This window comes from Lepisma saccharinum, chromosome 3, assembly GCF_977018435.1.
Source record: "Lepisma saccharinum chromosome 3, izLepSacc3.1, whole genome shotgun sequence".
Lineage (NCBI taxonomy): Eukaryota > Metazoa > Arthropoda > Insecta > Zygentoma > Lepismatidae > Lepisma > Lepisma saccharinum.
Window position 1 is genome coordinate 81886594 of NC_139231.1, and position 15681 is coordinate 81902274.

Below are 15681 nucleotides of genomic sequence, written 5' to 3' on the forward strand. Positions count from 1 at the left end.
TTATTGCAGAAAGGGACCTGAGTCACATTTTTGAGGTATCGGAGTTAATTGTATTTTTTTATTTTCCTAGTTACAGACACATCTTTTAGTGCAGAAAGGAAGTCAGTCACACGAGGCTATAGCCAAGAAAATGCACAGTGAAAAGTGTACTTGAATGCAGAAAGGTACCTAAGTCACTGACTCGGGTCCTTTTCTGCAATAAACTTAGCCGTATTTATACGTCGTACGAACTGTGTACGCTAATCTGTGATGCAGCTCGGGGCGGTAAAAATACTGTCAAACTTATTGACACCAGTAACATTATTGGTTTCGCAACGTGGTGGCCTTATGTCTACAAAAAAAATGTGGCATCTGTGAAAACTACCATGTGTTCCTACAAGAATAGGCAGTATTTTCAGATTTCCAAGTATCATTACTTTGAATACTGTGTTGAACGTAAGGGTACTGTCAAGGTTTCAGAATTCATCAAAGGTTTGACGTCTCACACCTTCTATCTGTCCAAAGGTGCAAGAATTGTAATTCCTACGCCACGTACGTTGCCAGTTGCACGTATGTCGATCAAGCTTACTAAATTGAAGGACATATGAACTACCTTGTCGCATGTACCAGACGACGTCAAAGGATTTTATGAAGATATTCTTCAGTGGCCCACTACACACGGCAATGAAACAGACTCAGATGTAGAATAACACATGCATGAATGAGCTCGTACTATATTGTACTTCAAACACCGACAATAAAGTCCAGAAAGTGCAGTACACTGTCATTTATTGATGAATCTATAATTTTCTGTGGCATATATGGCATAACCTAACCTAACCTAGTTTATGTGGCAACGACAAACGGGCGTTTGTAGGATATTTCTCGTCTTATTTCTCAAAGTTTCCACTTTTATTGCAGAAAGGTACCGGAGTCGCAACCTTTTCATCTCCACTGTCTCTAGCAGCATACTGCGGGGGGGGGGGGGGTCATTGAGGGTTGCAAAATTAACTATTCTGTATGCTGAATATTTGAGCCAGCAGCGGTAGATTTCTTTCTTACACTATCAATATTATGCGATTTTTCTTGTTTTTCTCAGAATTGTGCAAAAGTGACTCTGGTCCCTTTCTGCAATAAGCCTTTCAAATGTAAGGGTCGTTCAAGGTTGACCAGGACTTTCGTGCGTAAAATATTAATGAAACAATGTAGCGCTGCATTACTTCGGCAGGACAGACCATGATTCCTTGCAAGTAACCATGAACCTTTGCGACGCATTTGGCGCATGTGCAGTAGTGTAAACAAAGATGGCGGCAAGTAGTGCATCTGTTGCTGTGGAACAGCTGTGTATAATGAAATTTCTCGTGAAGGAGAAGGTGAAACCTGCTGAAATTTGGCGTAGACTGCAAGCACAGTATGGTGAACAAACACTGTCACGGGCAAGAGTATACGAATGGTGTCAACAGTTCAGTGAAGGACGGGAGTTGGTAGCAAAATGAACCGCACGGACACGTTCGCCCAACTACAGTCACTCCGGTGAATATCGCGCGTGTTCAGCAAGTTATCCTTGAAAATTGGCGAGTAACAGTGCGTGACGTAGCGCATACAATCAATATCGGTGTTGTACGTGGGGTCGTTGGGAAGAAAAGACCTGGAATGTTGTCGAAACATGTCATTCTTCTCCATGACAATGCCAGGCCACACACGGCCCATTTGACTCAAACAACGCTGGCCAACTTGCACTGGGAGGTTTTACCACACAGTCCTTACAGTCCAGAGTTAGCCCCCAGTGATTTCCACTTGTTTGGGACTCTTAAAGAGCATTTTGGTGGGACGCAATTCCAGACAGATGAGGAACTCAAGAACGCTGTCCTGCAGTGGTTACGACACCAACCTACATCTTTCTACGCCAAAGGCATCACGGAACTTCCATAACGATGGCAACGGTGTCTAGATATTCAGGGGGAATACTTTGAAAAACTGACATAGTTTGGTGCCTCTATGTATGTATATTTCCTGTCTAGAAATAAAAGTCCTGGTCAACCTTGAACGACCCTTGTATTTTCGCTAAGCACTCTGGCAGTGTCTCTACATAATGCCTACGAATACAAGGCCACAGGTTCGTATCCTCGATTAAACACGCGCTGTTATATTCGTACTTTTATCATGCTTTTATGTTGCTTTTCTACGACATTTGGCAAAGGCGCTAGAAGAAAAAGATGGGATCTTAGCTATGGCTTCGATTCTTGGCTAAAATTTCGCCCTTCGTATCTCAATTAACCAATGTCACTTAGGTTCACTGTTCTCTTCTCTACGATGGTGATCAATAATTGATTTCTCTGTGTGTTTGTAGCCCCTCAGTCTGGGGGAGGGGGTGTAAATTTTCTGTGATTTTAGGCTGGCTGTGAACACCCAAGGATTTACTCCACGCGACGCCACTGGTTGGCACTACCCATCATAGTTGCCGCCGGCCGCCACTGAATCTGGGTCGTAATCGTGTTGCGTACCCTAGACAAAATGTCATTTTTTTTATATACATATAAAAATATTTATTGGTTGTGGACATGCACCAGTTTCAGTTAACAAAATGTCATTGTGTGATGAAAGAAATCGCTCGCGACTGCGGAGCCATCTACAGAATTTTCTTTGAACTATCGATATAAACAGTGGAAAATACGAAAAGGAAGTGTCTTTCCCGTGGTGTCAACAAAAGGAACAAAATCGTCTTCCTGTCTATGGTGGTGAGTGTTTTGACAAAGTATACACATTAGAGCAGCTAATATTGAAATTCTCTTTACGAGCTGATTTTATTTCAGCACCATAAATCCATGCTAATGAAATAGATGACAGTAAGTATTGCACCACGCCCACCAATGGATATTTTTCATATTTAAGATGAACTAAGTAAAAATACTATATGTGTAGTCAACCGAATGTGAAATTTTGTCTATCGTATCATCGTGCGTTCAACCAGGTAAACAAGTACCCAAATGTATTATTATCAAAACTTATAATTAGGGAGCGGAAGTTGATGAAATGTCATCTTTTTTTTCTCACATCTCTGACACGATGCCCATTAAATATCGACAATATTACATTTCGGTGCATTTTTTGCCAATTTTCAGGTTTTAGGTAATTTTCCCCGATTTTCGGCTTTTCCCGGCATTTTTCGCAATATTTGGAGTATTGTTTCGTCATATATTGTCACTTCTTTCATTTTGGTAATATTCTTGAGTCTATTCACCAAGGTGAAACACATATATCTCGCAGGATTGCAATTTATAAGCAAAAGAAATGCTGAACTGGTCACAGTCTTTGTTGTGTCGGGGGAAACCAGCAGTTGTCCGCCTGGGGCAACTGGAAAATTAATGTATTTTACACCAATTTATTCAGTGTATACGAACTTTTCATTAAATTGTTTTAAAATTATTCGGTTGTTTCCATTGGAAATCCTCGTTGCATATTTTAATTGAATGTGCATATGGTATCATTTGGTGCCTTTTCTTTTTTAAAGCAAGATTGCATTTTGTTTAATTTCTTTTTCATTTCAATTTTTAACCTGAAACTAACAAATTTAATGGTCATTTTTTACGTCATTTTTTCCCATTTTTTAGGACATTCTATAGGTCATATACCTATATTTTTTAGGTCATCAACTTCTGCTCCCTACTTATAATGCATCATCCACCATGCACTGAATGAGCCAATAGCAGTCGGACACACTCCCACAGAAATATCCTGTAAACAGTAATGTGATTTCTCTCATTAGTGTATGTGCTAATGGCTGTAAATGATCTGAAAGAGAACGCAGATTTTCCCCCGCATTTCCATAACATTCCTTGTGTTTGAAGATATCCACAAACTGCATATCCCAAGTACATAATACCAGTTACCCAAAAACAGTAGAATATATCTTTATTCAAAGTATGACTGTCAAATGTGGATGGACCAAATGTTTGCAATTTCGCATGACATTTGTGCACAGTGTAAACTTACTTGATATTCCATTATACTTCTTGTATTACAGGTTTCCACTTGAAGTATTCTGAGATAGCTGGTACAATTATTATTATTTGGTGTTAATGGCCCCATCTAGTTCGCTGCACTTTTTGATACTCAGTGTAGTGTAGGTGTATCCCAGTGTCAGGCTGGTGCAAAGAAATTGCGTTCAACCATGTAGACACTGTACACAAGAATAGTGTTATTCAAGAAGATTCAACAAATACCTGAACACTATACTGTACACCACTCCAGAATTTAGTACAAACAGTGCAGACACCAAATCAACAAAAGATGCAACGGAACTAGATGGGGCTAATGTGTTATATGGTTCCCTGTATGTTAATAATTCGTATAATAATTGCCACAAAAACTTTTCTTAGGATAAACTATTAACCATATTATATATATATTCTAATATGTAAACTACACAATCTTTTCTATGCCAGAAAATACTTAGTCCACAGCTATTGAAACATGTATGAAAGACCTCATAATTCTGGTTTTGATCGACAATCTCCCCCGACCCAAGAAGATGCCAGCTCAGCCTCTGTGCATGTGCCTGTTCTACATCATATGAATTAACTAAATGAACATGCTAAAGATTCATTACGAATAAATCATCCATCTTTCTTTCTGGCTTGGTGGATGAACACAAGTGGTTGACTTTTGATCTCACCACCAAAGTTCCCAGGTATGAGCCCTGGCATGGGCATGGGTGTTCTTTGTGAGTGTATCTTCACCAATTTCATCAAATTGTCACTTATCATCGCAATTAGTAAAAGTGGGAGAAAGGCAACGTAAAATAACAAAAATACAATACATCTTTCTTGCGGAACATTTTTTTCAGTCCCACAAATTTTCATGTTTTGCAGAGAGCAGTGGTATGTCCAGTGTTGCTTAGGGTACAAACTGTAAACTGCGTAAATTTGTTGACATGTTCATGGTTTGGTACGGTAAACATGGTGACAGTATTGTGTAGATAAAGTTGTATATTTTCACATTGTTGTTAGACCTGTGTTAATGAAGGTTGTGTTGACTTACATTTGTGGAATTCAATTCAGCTTGCTTTACACATTTCATAGATTTGTATTTTACATGTGCAAATTGAATACCTTGGTTATCTTGCCTTATTTTTTTTTCTCCTTTATGTGTACATGTACACTGGACATTTTTTTAATACTAAATAAATATAATTCCATTAAAAAATGTGTGTGAGCAGTTTGGGAAAGTTAGGTTAGATTGCTGTGATTTTTAAGCAGAGTGAGGAGAGGCAGGGATACTTCCTAGTGGGTGGTCAGATTTAATAAAGTCCATATAATACACAAAATTCATACTTGAGCTAAAAGAAGATTTATGTACCTAGTTTTTCTTCTGTGCAAGATGGTTGGCCAAGCAGAGAAGTGCCATCGCTTGCTCCTCTTCCTTTACCTGCAAGCTGAGCACGCATTCCAGCAACTACAATGTTTTAACACAACTTACTTTTTGGTATGAAATTTTGCTGCAGTTGCTGCTCCTTTTGACTTAAAACCAACAAACTTCAGGAATTTCCACCTATTCCCAGAGTTTCAAATGCTTTGCTCATCGCCCAGCATATGCAAGTCAGACAAATTCCATTGTCTACAGTTGTTCTGAAGAATACCAGTTGTTTGAAAAGAGTCTTATGATGTTACCCAAGTTTTTTTTCTCTTTTTTTTTCAGTCAAGACTTACGTTGTTCATAATTAGATGTTCATTACATTCATTATAATTTCAGATTAAGAAATGGATACCATTTCGGGATTGGATCATCTTGATTTTGGATGGTGGCCATACCTTATTGCTGCTATAGTGGGCATTATAACATGTATTAGGTAAGTTACTCCAGACAACATTCTTCACATGAGTGTTACATTTGTTTCAAGCAGGTGTGTGTAAACTGAAAAATGCTAGCTTCTCTGTGGATTACCTGCTTACAATTGGAAGTAGTGTGATACGTTCTTTCAGTCAAAAGAACATGATCATTTAACTGAAACACAATAAAAATGATCACATGAGGACTCGTAGCATTCACGTGATGCCTCTCAGGGTATTGGGTAATATCTTTCTTCGTTGGTTGTTCAAACCAAATCAAAATCAAGTTTTCACTAAGGAAAAAAAAGGTATATGTTACTTCTTACCAAATTAAAAATACTTATGTGCGAAGTTCCATTGCAATTTAAAAGAAAGAACAGCATATTACAATTCAGCTTGATCACTCTTTAAAACTCACAGCCCGAACCAAAAGTCAAGACAATTATTCTTCTTCTTTATCATGACCCTGTCAACAAAATCCTGTCGACTTTAGACATCATTTCTGCTATTGAATTTGTTTTAATGTTTTTCTTCTGAAATTAGTAGATAGTCACTCTAGTTCACCAGCTAGTTCTTGATCTAAATCACTGTTATCCTTTTTTTTTTTTTTAAATCATATTCCAAGCTTACATTTTCTAGCATATGCATTCAGAAGCCATATTAGTGGAGGAGATATTTCTGATAGAAGGAAAAAGAGTGATATTGGAAATGAAATATTTAAACGTGTATACCTTTATAGAGTGTGATTTGTTGATTTGAGAAAATAGGACATTCTAGAAATAAATGTTGTGCATCAGGATTTTCATTAGCACATTTGCAATTTTCTTGAGTTTTGATGTGTATCTTTGCTAGGTGTGCTGGTGTACACACGTTTCCCGTACACACCTAAAACCGTTTTTTAGCCGAAGCAAAAAAAAAACATATTTCTTCCTTTGGGCCCCTCTATACATCTGCCAAGTTTCATGGAAATCGGAGGGGAACACTTAGATAACCTCCCTTATCAGTGTGTTTGTAAGGAGAAGAATTTTTTTAAAATCTTAGGCTGTTCCACATTGTAAGGCTCTATATAGTGTGTAACTTAGCAATAAAAATAGATAATCTATAGGTAATCTAAACTTTTGATATATTTTTTTTCTCTGGGATGTAATAGGCACATCCTACCCCTTTGTTATTCTTTGAACCATCAGTGTAAATCATTACATGTGTTGGCCATTTTTCTCTGTACAATGCATGTAGTCTTAGGTCTCTGAAATGAATTGAACATTGTGTATATAATGGAATATCCAGTTGATAAATCAAAGGATGTAGGAGAGTGAAAATCTTGGATCGAAGTTCTGGAACTAAGTAATGACAGTACACAAAGAAATATGAGGTGGTATGTGGATTTATTACATCGGCTTCAGCCCATTCTTTTTGTATTTCAAACAATTTATTAAATGGATGACGATGATTTTCCCATGATTTAAGGAGGAATTTTTTTGTTAATTGAATCCGCCTGTGTATCAAAGATGTTTCTGTACTCTCCATATAAACACTTACATTAGGGCTCAATTGCATAAGGCCTACACAAATTCTCGATGCTTTTCTTTGTAATATATCTATTTTGTTGAGTAGACTGGATTTTGCTCCCCCGTAACTGAAAGCTGCATAGTCGAAAAATGAGCGAAAACAATTTTTATAAAAAAGAAGTAAAATTTTTGGGTGTCCACCACATTTATATATATTCAGATTTTTTCCCCAACCCGTGTGCCAGTTGACAACATTTGTATCTTTTTGGAGAGCTTATGAAACGAAGTTTTTTCCGTAATTTTTACGCTAAGTGTGTTACCATTTTTTTGAGTAATCCTCTTCGATTTAAACGATAATTTCCAAATTTCTTCATGACGTGTGCTCCAATGACTGCTTCTTTCTGTGGGTATGGGAATTTTGGACATGAATTTTTTTCCCAGTAGTCACTCATTCGTCAGCTGGTAGCAACGTGTCGATTAAGTGCCCAGGGTGTAGTAGTTTTTCCACAATTAGTAGTTTTTTTGGTCGCAAGTCAGAATATGTCACGAAAATCTAGAAACTGCAATAACTCGAAACCCATTGATTTCCGACCCCCGGTGCATAGGGTCAAATTTGTTGCAAATGTGCTCTAATATTACCCCTTTCCAAGAATAGGTCGAATTACCAATCACCCTGTATAAGATTGGATTAAAGGTAATACATTTGGTAACAGCATGGATAACTGTGTAATATATTCTAATATATGGCCAACTCTAACATATCACTGCAGGTTTTAAAATTCAGCTAGCAACAGTGAAAAAATTATAATGGCATGTTTATTAATGGTATTGGATTGCTCCAATTAAGTGCACATTACTGATGCAGTGTTCCATGTTCTTCCATTCCCATGTGCTTATATTTGCAGATCCTATATGGGAGGACCTGAATGCCCAAGCAAAGAAAGGATTGATGGGAAAGTTGTTATTGTTACTGGAGCATCGAGTGGCATCGGATTTCAAACTGCTCTTGAGCTAGCAAGGAGAGGTTATATTTTACCCTTCTATTTTCAAAATATTTAATTTCTGAAATAATGCATTTCTTTATAAAACCTCTAAAAATACTCTGTAATCCATTTGATATGGTGCAAAAAAAGTAAGAAAAGAGAACATTGCAGAGGGGACTAAAAAATACTCTGTAATCCATTTGATATGGTGCAAAAAAAGTAAGAAAAGAAAACATTGCAGAGGGGAATGTATTTTATTTCCAGTTATTGGTATGCAGGTAGGAGTGACTACTTTTGTGTTCAAATCATGAACACAGTATGGTAGACATACAACAGTTCATACTACGTGGAGCACATGATATGCAACATTTTCCAGAGAGATATGTGCAAGGGCTGATGATCTTCTGTTGAAGGTCTGCTTCATTCTGTGGTCCTCGTCCACACACAAGCAATTTTACGTACCCCCACATGGCAAAGTCTGGAGAATTCATAGGCCATTTTAATGTTCCAGTTTACTGCCATGTTTGTTTCTCATGCGCTAGCACCATCCCATGGCTGAACTGACTGTAAACCCTCCGTTCACCCCACAGGCATATTTCCCTCTCATATCCAAACAAACTGCTCAGAGATGCATTCATTACCTTCTTGTCTACAATAGTTTAATTTTCTAACATCTCAAATGGATCGCCAGGTATTAAACACATAAATAAATAAAAATATATAACTCGTATTATGTGCTGAACGTGAACTTACTTGCTTTTGTTTGGCAAATATAATATAAAACTAAACTTGAGGATTCACACAAGAGGTTTGTGAAACATTAGATACAGTGTTTGTCCATTTCTGTGATGCGTTTATTGAGATCCTTTGTACCTATATAATTTGCAGCACATGGTATTGCAGTTCATTTCAATTTGTTATAATTATTTTTGCTCTATTTTCCTACTTGAAATAGTATTCAAACTGTTAGCAGTTGGAGTATGGTTTCTCAACACTTGCTTGCATTTTGGAACTATATTTTTCCTAAATTTTATTTTTATTTATGTAGTTTAAAATTAGCATACATAAGTTCTTGTTTTTTGACTTGTTAACTTTTCACTGTGGTAATTGATAATTCTTGAAACTTCAATTGTTTTGCAGGTGGTCACATAATTTTAGCTTGTCGAGGTGATGGAATCGGCAAGGAAGCTGTTGAGAAAATTAGAGCCAAGCTTCCAGATGCTAAAGTAGAGTACAAAGAACTTGATTTAACATTGCTGGAGTCAGTCAGAGCATTTGCAGCAACATTAGGTAAGAGGTTACTTAATCTGAAAATTGCTTGCCTGTTATGCCGTTTCATTACTATTGTTGTCCTTCCAGACAGATTTTTTATTATTTAGTATGTATAAAAAATAATATATGTATTAATATGTAAATGACAAGAACATACTAATATGAAGGGATAACGTTGAGATGGAACTAAAGGAAATCTGTAAGGATGGAAAAGATTGGATTGATCTTGTCCAGGATAGGGACAGATGGAAGGCTTGTGTTGCTGCAGCTTTAAACCTTCGGGTTTAAGAATGCTAGATAGTTAGTTAGTTAAATGACAAGAACATTTTAAACAAATTCAAACCATCTTCTTGTCATATTATGAGCACATCCTCTCACTCTCTTTTAAGACACGGCAAAAAGATTATGCACAAATACCGTGCGTTCATTTCGATCTTCAGCCGGGAGAAGCGTGACGGGGGGTGCTGACGGAGATGCCGACATTTGCAGCCTGTAATGCCCGCTTATTTTTATGGACATATGCATACATTCATATAAATATTGCAAAACGAGCACTAACCTGTGTTATAAGGGTACGGTTTTAATTTTAGTAGCTTAGTAGCTGTATGTGCTGATGATTTTGACACATCCATCTCACGGCGTAGAGGTTTGTTTGGAGAACGTTCTAACACTGCACCAATTTCATCGAGTTTTGCTTCGGTTAGAATCCGTCGTTTTTGCTTAGGTGTTTTAAAATTTAACGATCCAGTTTCTCGTAATTTAAGGACAAGATGTCTAACCGTATCTCTATGTGGAGGTGAAACGCCTAGGAATTTCTGTACAAATTGCCTACACACGTCTCGACACGAGTCTGTTTTCACGTAAGTGTCATACATAAGAATTCTTTGTTCTAACGTGAACCTTGCGGCTGGCATTCCAATCGTCTCACTGACACAACACACATACACAATGGAATAACACAAACAAGTAATGGCAAGTAACCAAGAATCACTCTTGCGCACAGTACGAAATTAACACGCTCTTGGTTTACATCTGCTCGCCACTATATTCACAGCTCTGTCTTCATCTAGTCACGAAGGAATAAAAAACTCGAGCTCGGAGATTTCGGATTGCAAGGAAGCTCACGAAAACCATTGACTTTTAACTAGGGATGTGCCGAAGCCGATTACAGATGTATGAAAATCGGCCGAAATTGACACATCAGTATCGGAATCGGCAAAAATCCGATATTTAAACCGGTACAGATTATACTAGAGTTTTTACCTTCTAAGTTTTATATTCTAGTTTTGTAAGATTTATTGAAAATTTGGTTATGATTCGACATTATTGTAGAGTTTTTGTAATAAAATTATTGCAAACTCATTCAGAGGATCAACCTAACTATAAATCGGAAATAAAACAGTACATTGCTGCAGGATCTGGTGTTGTATTAGAAATTCAAAAATGAATATTCAAACCTGAAGCAAATCCTGAGAAAATACTTGGGCATACCTGCCGCATCAGTATTCAGTGATTGAGTGTTCAGTGTTGCTGAACAGATTTGAGATAAGAGAAGAAGTAGGTTACTTCCTGAAGTGCTTCCAAATCTCGTGTTTCTGAAGTTGAATCTGGCAGAACAGGAATTCATTTTGCATTTCAAAGAACTGCTTGTGTACTAATGTTTAATCTCTTGAGAATTCATGTTCTTTTTAAAGGTTCACATAACATTTTGTAGATGCAAATGTACATTCACATCTCTTGATAATATATATGTATATACATATGATATGCAATAGAAATGTACATAGCAAATTTATTTTTGTCATGTTGAAAATAACATCCCATTTCTGTTTAATAATATCGGCATCGGTATCGGTTACAAAAATCGGTGAGTACATCGGCATCGGTAAATTTTCAGCTTCGTCACATCCCTACTTTTAACGGTTTTGTCTGCAGTGTAATCTTGATACAGTGTTGCACATTCGAAACCTCCAAACGATCGACACAAAACTCTTTCAAGGATATAAACTTAAGCAGGACGTTACTGGTCAAAACTATGATTAAAATGTTTCATTATCTGTGGCTCTTAACATCGTTTCTAAAGCGTATTTTTTTGTGTATATAAGGGCAGAACTTTGATGAATTACAGATGATGAATTATAACACAGGTTAGCGCTCGTTTTGCAATATTTATATAAATGTATGCATATGTCCATAAAAATAAGCAGTCATTATGGACGCAAATGTCGGCATCTCCGTCAGCGCCGCCCGCCACGCTTCTCCCGATCTCTCGGCTGAAGATCGAAATGGACGCACGGTATATAGTCAGTGTATATTCCAAAAGTCTGTTTGGAAGGTTTAAAGTTTGTCATCCTCTAATATTCCAACTGATTAATGTGGACACAAAATTGGTGACCTGTCGTCTTACCATCTTAACTGTGCACTATCTTTGAAATGTTTTATTGCCAGAATGTGTAGTGCAAGTGATATTCTAATACTCATTTGAATTTAATTCTTTAATTCGACAAATATCTAGTCTACAGTGTGTTTTGAAAATGTCTAAATTGTCCAAAGTTGTTATGTATGTGTACATGCACCTCCTTACAAATTAATTTACCAGATATCTCTTGGTCAAGAATAAAAAATGTATAACTTTTTCAGGATTCCAACTTGCAATCTAATGCCTCTGCTTTACAGGTAGATGTGTTATCAGTCCTGAATGGGCATTTTGAACTATAGCCTTCGTTTATAATCACTCTTCTTAGAATTATGATCACACTGCTTTAAAAGTAATCAATACTTGATACCTCTTGACAAGTGGCATGTGTTTTTCTCTATGCATTCCCTTTATTGAATTTGTTAGAAGATTGTGCATACGTGTGAAACCGGTTCTGCAGCTCGCTCAATTTCTAGCATGCCAGGTTGGGGGAAACTGTTCAACACAGACATTGCTTGGCTTGTACCCAGCAACAATGCTCTGTGCTCTATCTAAATAGAAGGAAGAACTTTCCTGCTGTCTGCTATTTAAAATGCTTGCCACAGTACAATGACAGCTGATGCAGTATAAGTGTCATCATGAAAGGTGAGAAAAAATCATATATTGTCAAATAATGTCAACAGTATTACTGAGTTTATACTTGTCGTCCTGATTCCAACCTCACTTTATTTCAAAGAACGTTCCGAAAGATCAGTTTTCCCCCTAACAACCACATGTCAGGTCCACGTGGGTCCAATAAATCGTCCCTTGAAACCTTTCCCACCAATAGCGTCGTCCAAGAAATGACAGCTCTCGTGAAGTCCACGTGGACTAAATGAGATGTTTTTGCTAATTCAGTTTCGTGAGAGATTTTTGAACGCGAAGTTGCGGTTGTGTTATCTTTGCTAGGTTGTGTTATCGTATTGTGCTACTTTTTTATACAATATAAAGACCTTGGGAGTATAACCTGGCAGTGAATGAATGGATGTCCAAACACTGCAGGCAAAAGTGGCAACATCGCTTTACAGAAAAACAGGTGGTGGCTCGAAACCAGATACGGTTCCGGTCAGCTTCCTCTGTGGTTGTGTCAAAGATACCGAACTGCTACTACATTCAGGACTTCAGCTATACAACCCGGTACACACAGGAGGGAAAGAAAAACTCAATATGCTGACCAAGACAGAAATTTATTTTATTATAAAACATAAACTAAACGTAACGTTTAGTTTAGTTTGTACCTTGTTACATTTGTATTTGGTGCAGAAACCGAAGAAGACCTTCCTAGAAGGTTGAAACGTTACATTTAGTTTATGTTTTATAATAAAATAAATTTCTGCCTTGGTCAGCATATTGAGTTTTTCATATCATGGAAACAAGGCTTAATGGTGTTATAACAGGAGGCATACTACATAGAAATATTAGTGAAACTTGCAGGTTCAACTAGGATGAACCTGGCTCTATGGTCTACTGTGCCATTGCTTTATGAACTGAGCTACCAAGCCTGCCGTGGCTTCACCTGATTTTTCTCGTCCACTGTTATACATCAGGCTATTACTTATTAAAGTCAGCTTTTAGGTGATCTTTTTTGCGTATATTTTATATAAAGTTGCCAACTACTAAAGCTGTAGTAACCCTGTGATTCTACATTCACCATTTAATTGAACTAGCAATATGGAATAGTTTATGGAACAGGAAGAATATATTTAACATTCTGAAAAGTTATCTTAAAATTGTGGTTCAACTTAGAATGGACATATAAACTTACACAGAAATCTAAGTTGTTGGAATTGTGGGGAAGCTACATGTTGGCATCTTAGCTCAGTGGTAGAGCATTGGCAGTAGATACCGTCTTTACAAATGTGATTGAGTTGTTTTGAAACTGTATAATGAATTCATGTCTTCACAGAGAATGAAAAAATTGACATTCTGATCAACAATGCAGGAGTTGCATTTAAACCATTCATGAAGACTGAAGAGGGATTTGAGATACATTTTGTGACCAATTATTTAGGTTAGTTAATGTAATACCCACCAAAATATGATCTAATTTACGTGGACATGTTAGAACATGCAAGTTACTTTGTAGTTAGCTTGATGATTGGTTGGATATTAGATGCTAGTACTGCATGATTGTGCTGGCTAAATACAGTTAGAGTGTATCAACTATATTATAATAAAATGTTACTTCCGCAATCCTGCATGTTAGAATTTACATTGATTTCTTGCTTTATTTCCACCAAAAAAAAAATGGTTTATTTTATATTTACTGTAGGGATGTGACGAAGCTGAAAATTTACCGATGCCAATGAACTCACTGATAATTTTTGGAACCGATACTGATGCCGATATTTAACAGATTCCGATGCATAAGATTATTAAACAGAAATGGGATGTTATTTTCTGCATGACAAAAATAAATTTGGTATGTACATTTCTATTGCATATACATATCATATACATATATATTCTCAAGAGATGCGAATGTACATTTGCATCTACAAAAGGTTATGTGAACCTAGAGGTTTGTTTGAGGTGGTGTTTTAAGTCCACTTTATGCACAGTAAGGCTAATCGGGACTGGACCTACAGTTTAAAGTGGGATCCGAACCACTTGTGCCTCCACCATTTCAACCTAGAGATTTAACATTAGTACACAACCAGTTCTTTGAAATGCAAAATGAATTCCTGTTCTGCCAGATTCAACTTCAGAAATACGAGATTTGGAAGCACTTCAGGAAGTAACCTCCTTCGTCTCTTATCGCAAATCTGTTCAGCAACACTGAACACTCAATCACTGAATACTGATGCAGCAAGTATGCCCAAGTATTTTCTCAGCACTTGCTTCAGGTTTGAATACTCATTTTTGAATTTCCAATACAACAGCAAATCCTGGTTCAGCAATGTACTGTTTTATTTCCGATTTATAGTTAGGTTGATCCTCTGAATGAGAGTTTGCAATAATTTTATTACAAAAACCCTACAATAATGACGAATCATAACCAAATTTTCAATAAATCTTACAAATCTAGAATATACAACTTGTTAGAAGGAAAACTCTAGTATAATCTGTACCGGTTTAAATATCGGATTTTTGCCGATTCCGATACCGATATGTCAATTTCGGACGATTTTCATACATCTGTCATTGGCTTCGGCACATCCCTAATTTACTGTATTTGTGTTTTCATTTAAGAAATGTTGGAGCATGTAGTTATATCCTTTGTATACTTTGAAATTTTAATGACAGGTATCCAGACTGGCTGGTTCTTCAGTTTTGTTGTTGATGATGGTGATCAAAATTCATGGAAGACCTAATGATTTAATAGCAGGTTTGACACAGTTTTCATATTCAGCATTGGTGATGGGGATGCTTACAGAAAAATGACAAATATGAGGGTTATCTAGAAAGTAAGTTCCTGTGGGCTATTAAGGAAAACATAGCTATAAACCATTTATATTGCAGTGTGGCTACTCACCGGGAATTATGCATGAATTTTTCTCCATAGATGTGAAAAATTTAATCTTTTATTAAACCAAATCTCATTGAATTTATGCATATTCTAGAATACCCTGCGGTAAGTATTTCACAGCTTAGCTTTTATTTTTATCGAGAAAGGAGTAAAAAGCTGCATGGTCAATATAACAGAAGTCTCAATT

At 36.8% G+C, this 15681-nt stretch overlaps 1 protein-coding gene across 4 annotated transcripts in view; it reads left to right on the forward strand.

The window, feature by feature from the left end:
- The first annotated feature begins 2628 nt into the window (after positions 1–2628).
- LOC145985862 (retinol dehydrogenase 13-like) overlaps positions 2629–15681 on the forward strand; it is a 31097-nt gene continuing 18044 nt past the window's right edge. The window contains exons 1-5 of one of the 4 annotated variants that reach the window (XM_083119967.1): positions 2629–2717; positions 5731–5827; positions 8221–8339; positions 9439–9588; positions 13932–14036. In XM_083119967.1, coding sequence (XP_082976093.1) covers positions 5739–5827; positions 8221–8339; positions 9439–9588; positions 13932–14036 — 463 coding nt within the window. In that variant the 5' untranslated portion in view covers positions 2629–2717; positions 5731–5738. Of the gene's footprint in view, positions 2718–2768; positions 2826–2852; positions 2951–5730; positions 5828–8220; positions 8340–9438; positions 9589–13931; positions 14037–15681 lie in introns of those variants that run through there. The other 3 variants (XM_083119968.1, XM_083119969.1, XM_083119970.1) reach the window with 3 other exon arrangements.